This window comes from Pleurodeles waltl, chromosome 3_1 (assembly GCF_031143425.1).
Source record: "Pleurodeles waltl isolate 20211129_DDA chromosome 3_1, aPleWal1.hap1.20221129, whole genome shotgun sequence".
Lineage (NCBI taxonomy): Eukaryota > Metazoa > Chordata > Amphibia > Caudata > Salamandridae > Pleurodeles > Pleurodeles waltl.
In genome coordinates, this window is record NC_090440.1 from 1,203,350,643 (window position 1) to 1,203,358,074 (window position 7,432).

At 43.8% G+C, this 7,432-nt stretch overlaps 1 protein-coding gene across 5 annotated transcripts in view; it reads right to left on the reverse strand.

Moving 5' to 3' along the window:
- Positions 1-6,826, reverse strand: part of FOXRED1 (FAD dependent oxidoreductase domain containing 1) — a 942,813-nt gene extending 935,987 nt beyond the window's left edge. For 3 of the 5 annotated variants that reach the window (XR_011201503.1, XM_069224512.1, XM_069224510.1), the window contains exon 1: positions 6,610-6,825. Coding sequence is in view for 4 of the 5 variants with exons in the window: in XM_069224512.1 (XP_069080613.1) it covers positions 6,610-6,745 (136 nt within the window). In the remaining variant the exon portion in view is untranslated. Of the gene's footprint in view, positions 1-6,609 lie in introns of all 5 variants that reach the window. The other 2 variants (XM_069224511.1, XM_069224513.1) reach the window with 2 other exon arrangements.
- Positions 6,827-7,432: the final 606 nt, after the last annotated feature.

Below are 7,432 nucleotides of genomic sequence, written 5' to 3' on the forward strand. Positions count from 1 at the left end.
CTTCTACTTGAGAAATGCCCTGTAATTCACATGCTAGTATGGGCATCCCGGAATTCAGAGATGAGCAAATAACCACTGTTTCTCAACACCTTACCTTGTGCCCATTTTGGAAATACAGAGGTTTTCTTGACACCTAATGAAGTACTGTATACCCGGTATAGAATGAAAACCCATTGCAAGGTGCAGCTCCTTTATTGGCTATGGGTACCTAGGGTTCTCGATGAACCTACAAGCTCTATATATCCCCGCAACCAGAAGAGTCCAGGAGATGTCACGGTATATTGCTTTAAAAAATCTGACATCGCAGTAAAAAGTTAGAGTAAAACATGGAGAAAAATGGCTGTTTTTTTCACCTCAGTTTCAATATATTTTCCTTTCAGCTATTATTTTCTGTAGGAAGCCTTTGTAGGATCTAAACAAATTACCCCTTGCTGAATTCAGAATGTTGTCAACTTTTCAGAAATGTTTAGCTTTCCGGGATCCAGCATTGGTTTCATACCCATTTCGGTCACTAACTGGAAGGAGGCTGAAAGCACCAAAAAAAAAAAAAAAAAAAAAAAAAAAAAAAATAGTAAAAATGGGGTATGTCCCACTAAAATGCCAAAATTGTGTTGAAATTTGGGTTTTCTGATTCAAGTCTGCCTGTTCCTGGAAGATGGCGATTTTAGTACCGCAAACCCTTTGTTGATGCCTTTTTCAGGGGGAAAAACCACAAGCCTTCATCTGCAGCACTTTGTTTTGTTTTATTAATTTTCGCTGTATTTTGGCTAATTTCTTATCTCCTTCAGGGGAACCCACAAACTCTGGGTACCTCTAGAATCCCTAGGATGTTGAAAAAAGAAAAAAAAAAAAACAAGAAAAAAGATGCAAATTTGCCGCGGGTAGCTTATGTGGAAAAAAAGTTATGAGGGCCTAAGCGCGAACTGCCCCAAATAGCGTAAGAAAATGTCTGCCCACCTGAGGCAGGAGGGGGGGGGGGGGGGGACAACAGTGGCCTGGCAGCGAAGGGGTTAATATATTATGTTGGCACAACAAACAAGTGTAGATACGATGAGTTTAGTGAATGTGTTATTGAACAGTACGTACAAATTCCTTGTACCACACAGTGACTAAAGTGTGATTATCACATAATAACAAACAGCTATCATTGTTGTAGGTTGATCATTAGTGTGCGCATCATTGAAATGCACAAAGATGGCACCCACTATGTGCCACTCCACTAAACCACAAACGGCCCTGGAACAGTGCGAGCATAACTGAAAGCTGAACAGGCGATAAATTTCAGCTCACTGCATATGTGCGATCAATCAGTCATTTGTAAAGCGCAGCACTGCTACTCCCTAGGGGTATCGGGTGCCGGTCTGCTGTGTCTACATCAAAAGCCAGGCCTTAAGTTTCTTTCTTAAGTCCATTAGGGAGGGCGCAGTTCAAGGTGGATGGGCAGTTTGTTCTAAGACTTAGCAATGAAGTAGGAGAAGGCTCAGCCCCCGCTGCGATGGATACTGGGCCGAGGGCAAGAGAGGAGGAGCAAAGTTTTTTTTTTTGGTAGGTAGATGGAATATCAATCAATCAATAGTTTATTCGGTCCAAATTTGGGCCATTTAAAAGATTTAAAAAATATATACATACGTACAGTAAGATAAAAACCATAAACCAGTACACAATAAAAGGAACAATAGTAAAAAAAAAGTAGGGGTCCAGTAGCTGCCTGAGAAAGATTACATAAATAGGAGGGGTGAAAGAGGTGCTCGGAATAGTCTCTGGATCTTACCCTGTACATAACCCTGAACAGTAGAATAATGATAACGTAAAAGCTGTGGTGTGGCACATCTCTATATAAAATCAGGCATTGAAACTCCAGACAGTAAAACTGGTTAAAAAATTTAAGAAGTCAGTCAGTGGTGGCTGATGCTCTAGGTTAATTAGTTTTTTGGGTTAATTAATCCAATAAATTGCATCTTGACAATTTATAAAATTAAGTATAATTTTAAATTTATAAAACACTTTAGTTAAAATAACTCAATATAGCACTTATTCAGAGATACGTTTTTTTTTTTTTGTGCTCAATAATTCGCGGTTTACAATTAGAGCCCAAGGCTGATATGACAGGATGCTGATTTACTGTTTTCAAGACAGCTCTTCAAACAGTGAGTTAAAATCAAGAATAGTCCTATTACGAATTTTCCATGCTGCTGCCAGATATTTAGAAACAGCGCTGATTATCAGTATGGAAGTGTCGTATTTACATATTCTGAATAGACTGTTGCGGGATAGTGGTTGGAGTGTTCTGCACAAGGGAATAATCCACTTCCCTCGGGGACCTTTGTACAGAGGGCAGAAAAATAGGATGTGTTCAGCTGTTTCCTTGCATAAATGACAATTTATGCATTTGTCCGATGGGGAACTGTTAGTCGACCAACCAGCCGTGTAGCTATTAACCGCCAATGTCCCGTACCTGAGCTGGAGTAGTAGCGAGCGAGCACGGGCTGGTATGGGTAGATCCAGGGAGCTTTCAGGGAAGGGAACGTGTTTGACCAGCAGGAATTCAGCTGTCAGCCGACCTGACACATGTGAACCGAGAGATTCCTCGTTGATTTTTGCCCAATAATGTTCTTTGATCAGGCGTTTAGCACTGCCAGGAATCATCTCGGGGTTCTCCCAGTACTGGGATAGTCTCAGTTTGGTCCATGCCACTTTCATCTCCCTGAGCCACCGTACCTTTTCCCATCCGTGATGAGGTGGTAATAGTTCTTTAACTGCTGCCCTGTAGGGTTCAAGTTCGTCTGTTTTCCATAGTCTGACCCAATACAGGAGTGGTCTTAGATAGGCTATATCTTTGATACTATTTAAGCCCAGGTCCAGTCTGAGGGGGAGCATTGGCGTGCCCCTCCCCAGTCTAGATATGTGTCTGAGGAAGTTGTTTTCTTTGGTTTGGAGACTATCCATCTGTCTATGTAATCCCCAAAGTTCTGCTCCATATAGGGCCGCAGCACGGATTTGTGCTTTATATATTTCAGAGATAAGGATCAGAGGGGGGCTTGTGGCAGTGCTAGCTTTGCGTCCTATTACTCCACATCTTTGGCTAATTGTTAGGTAGATGGAATAATTTCAGTCACTTGTTGATGTAGGGTGGTCCTTGATTTTGTAGGCATGCATGAGGATCTTGAACTGGCATCTCTTTCAGATGGGGAGCCAGTGAAGTTTTCTGAGGTGGGAGGTGACGTGGATCCACTTGGGGAGGTCCAGGATGACTCTGGCAACAGTCTGTATGGTTGATCTGGAGTCTTCTGAGGAACTAGGTGGAAATGCCGGTGCCAGCATAGAGGGCGTTGGTGTAGTTGATGCAACTTGTTACGTGGACTTGGGTGATGATCTTTCTGGTAATGATAGGGAGCCATCTAAAGATTTTGCGGAGCATGCAAACGATGTGGAAGCAGGAGGCGGTCACTGCATTGATTTGTTGTTTCATGGTCAGCTCGTTGTCAAGGATGATGCCTAGGAGGCGTGCATGGTCAGTTGGTGTCAGTGTGGGACCAAGTTCTGCGGGCCACCAGCTCTGGTTCCAGACAGAGATGTTCCTTCCAAAGATCAGTACTTGTGTCTTGTCGGAGTTGAGCTTTAGGCAGTTCCCTCTCATCCAGTTTGCTACATTGATCTTGGTGTCATTGAAGCTGGTTTTGGCATTAGAGGGGTTTTTGGGTAGAGTGTTGTCTGAGTAGATTATGTTGAATCCGTGGGATCTAATGACATCTACAAGGGTGGTCATGTAGACGTTAAACGGTGGGCTGAGGGATGATCCTTGGGGTACAAGGCATATGATGTTCTTGGGTCCTGAGGTGAAGGGAGGCAGCTGGATGCTCTGTGTGCGTGGGGGACGGTGCTGAATGCAGCAGAGGTAGAGGAGAATCAGGGCCACGGTTTCTCCGTGGTTGAGGAGAGTTCTGATGTCTGTGGCTGCGATCAGCACGGTCTTGGTGCTGTGGTTGGCACTGAAACCAGATATTGAGGCATCAAGTAGGTGGCTGCATTCTAGGTATACGGTGAGCTGTTTGTAGACGGCTTCCTCAAGTACTTTGGATGGATAAAGGAGCACATGGAAATCAGATAATTTTTTTAGATCGCTGGGGTCAGAAGAGGGTTTCTTTAGGAGGAGTCAGACCTCTGCGTTTGCATCCATTCGGGAAGACTGCTGTGGAGATGGAGGTGTTGACAATGCTGGTGTGATTCGTGCCGACAGGGTTGGACCCGAGGTTGAAGAGGCTGTGGGAGCAGGGGTCGAAGGGTGCCCCAAGTGCAAGAAGGACATGATGGCTGTGGTGGTCTGAGTGGTGAATGGAGACCAGGTGATTATTCAGATGGAGTGCGCTAGTTGCTGGTTGGTTGAGGTTGTCCAGGCTGAGAATGGTGGATTTGAGATTGGGGGGGGGGGGGGGGGGAATTGTTGATTGTAACAATCTTGTTGTGGAAGTATACAGAAAGGGAGTTGGAGATATCTTGGGAGGGGTGGGTGGTGTTTTCTGTGGCTCTCGGGTTAGAGAAATCATTGACTATTTTGAAGAGCTGCTTTGTGTGGTTGTCTGTCTTGATACAGGCTTTGATGGTTGCTCTCCTGGCTTCCTTGATGAGCCTGTGGTATTTGCTGAGAGCTGATTAGTGAGAGGCTCTGTAGGTGGGGGTGCAGCCATCACTTCTCAAGTTGGTAGCAGTTGCATTTGGTGGTTCTGAGCTCTGGGGCGAACCAACTAACATTTTACTGTTTTGCAGGTTTTTGCTGGTTTCAGCAGAGCAACTGCACTTTTGGTGATCCAGGAGGAGAAATTGTGAACAGCCTGGTTGAAGTCTGATGATACTTTGGGTTGGGTAGTGCTGAAGGCCTGATTTCACAGTGTCTCTGTTATCTTGCCTCAGCTGCGGTGGGGGAGGCTGTGGTGCTTGGTGATGGCGTGTTGATTGTCTGAGATGCTGAAGTGCACAATGGCAGAGAAGACAACTGTCTTCTCTGTTTGCGCTGGAGCACATGAACTCTTCGCACCCTTCAGGATGTTGCCTATTATGGTGGATAGTGTGCACTACAGGACTAAGTCCACTTTGAAACTGTTATTTTTTTGTAATTATGCCAGTGCAATCAACTAAGACTGAAGTACGCCCGGACACTCCCCCAATGTGCTCCCAAAAATGTGATGTCGTTTTCACTAACCAATGTAATTGTCAAATTTGAAGTTCATCTCGGGTTACAACACGTAGCGTTATAATCAATCACATTCGGGCACTCCACTTCACAATCAAGTCACTTCACATAGCTATTTTAAGAAACAACATTAATTAGTTCATTATAGAGTTTAAACACTCAATTACTCACTTCACTAGCATCCAGTAGTACGATAAGCGGTCATTCTCCAGCTCGATTAGTACAGCTGACTAGGTTCATTGTCGAAACCGTCGCCAAAATTACGGGAACTAGATGTGCATAATAACAATAAAATGCACCAATGCTGTATGTATTCAGGAGAAAGTGTTTATTCATGTCTTCATCATAGCAGCACCAGGCCAACTGTCGTTTACTCAAACATACACATTCAATCATGGAACATAGAATCCCCCATGAACATTCCTAGGCATCATGAGCTGCACTAGATCACCACACTACTTCTTCTAGCGTGGACAGTCTTAACACTACTATGAACAATTTTCACTTAAAGTTGCTGCTAGGCTTCCTGTACATCGATAGGAACTAGCTAAGTTTTTTATGATTCATTACAATAACTGCAGTGTTGTAAATACCTAATTTTCAACTACTTCCTCAAGTTTTAGGATTATCCCTATCTGCTATCCAAAATACATGGTCCCCGGTTCTTACCATGTCTTCTGTTTCTTAGTCTCTCTTCCCTCTTACTGTCTTTTTGTCCCTCTTTCACACATTTTATCTCTAGCACCTCTCTATTACTGTTTTAACTTCCCACCCCTCTTTTTTCTCTAAATTGTCACTCCTTTTCTTCCCTGTCACACGTTCTACCTTCGCTTTTCCGTTATTCTCAGCCCCACTTTTCATCTTTCTCCTTTTGGAAGTAGTCACATTTTTTCTCTAAACATGAACGTATTTGTTCTTTAGCAAAAATGTTACAAACTGCACATTGTCACTTCATCCCCGTCATTCGGTGTCTGCTCGCAAATTAGTCACTTGGTGGCTCCAGCACTTAAAACCTTTCCATGAGAGTTTACGCCCGCCGTGTTACTTAGGATGGATAAGACAGCACTAAGCCATCATAATATTTGGTATTTACATTAAACGACAAATGTCCTACAACATAAATAAGACGTTAAAAATGACAAACTTTTGGATTATATATTCACTGTCGTCTTTCTCGCGCTTAAAACACAAACTATGGTGAAAAGCCAGCTCGACGTTTTAGATGCACCAACCTCCAAGTTCAAATACAGTGCAGACCTTTTAACGTAGTGCCAGGCGCGCGGCGAGCCTTGCTCCTTCCTATACTGTACGGCCCTCAGATCCCACGTCGTCTTCGTAACCAAGTACATTTTGGAATATTCTATCACTTGCCATTAGTATCCAATCAACTATCGTCACTAAAGGTATTACGTTTCTCTCACCGATAAAAAAGTGACTCTGCTTCCGGACCAGCGACCTGCTTCTCCAACTACAATAGTACTTAAAAACATGCCTCAGATGAGAAAACGGGGGTGCGCGCAACCTCACGAAACGGGACATTCGAAGCAGCCGTTCCATCTTAAAATAATCGAAACGTCGCACAGAACTGGTTAACTCTTAAAAATGTACCCCCGCCTCAGAACGTCATCAATCCGAGACAAGTACATAGCAGACATGATGAGGCATCGAAAACGGACTATGATGAAGCATGCATACGACGTAACTGCTTGGGGGCGTGGGAAGACTTGACAACTAGTTCCTAGGAAAAGGAAGTACTCCCAGGAATGAAGGAGAGTAATTAACTTTTATTTCTGTTTAGAAGTATAGCAACATCAGGTGGGTGCTGGCAGCCAGCCCACCAACGGTCTTTGGCTCACTGACCGTCCCGTTCTAAAAAATAAAAAAAAAACACACACACATGGCATGAACCAAACTGAGACGAGTCTAAATAGAGCACCTAGTTAGGGTCGCGCATGCGTATCGCAGCGAGACGATTTAGTGTTTAGAAAAGGGCTTGGAACCCTGTCGACTTCACGTCAGTGTTTTTCATTGGTTCGTGGGCTTGCCTAATAAAATCTGCTTGCTTTCATTAGTCGAAGGCATGCATACATCATGCCTTTTCCGGTGGCTAGCCCTCCTCCAGCGCATCGACCAAGTCAGTGTTTGAAACTGAAAAATTAAAGTGAAGGTACTCTGTGCCAGAGTACCTACTTGTTTCCGAGAAGTGCCGGTACTCTCCAATTAAAAGTATTACGTTTTTCCTGA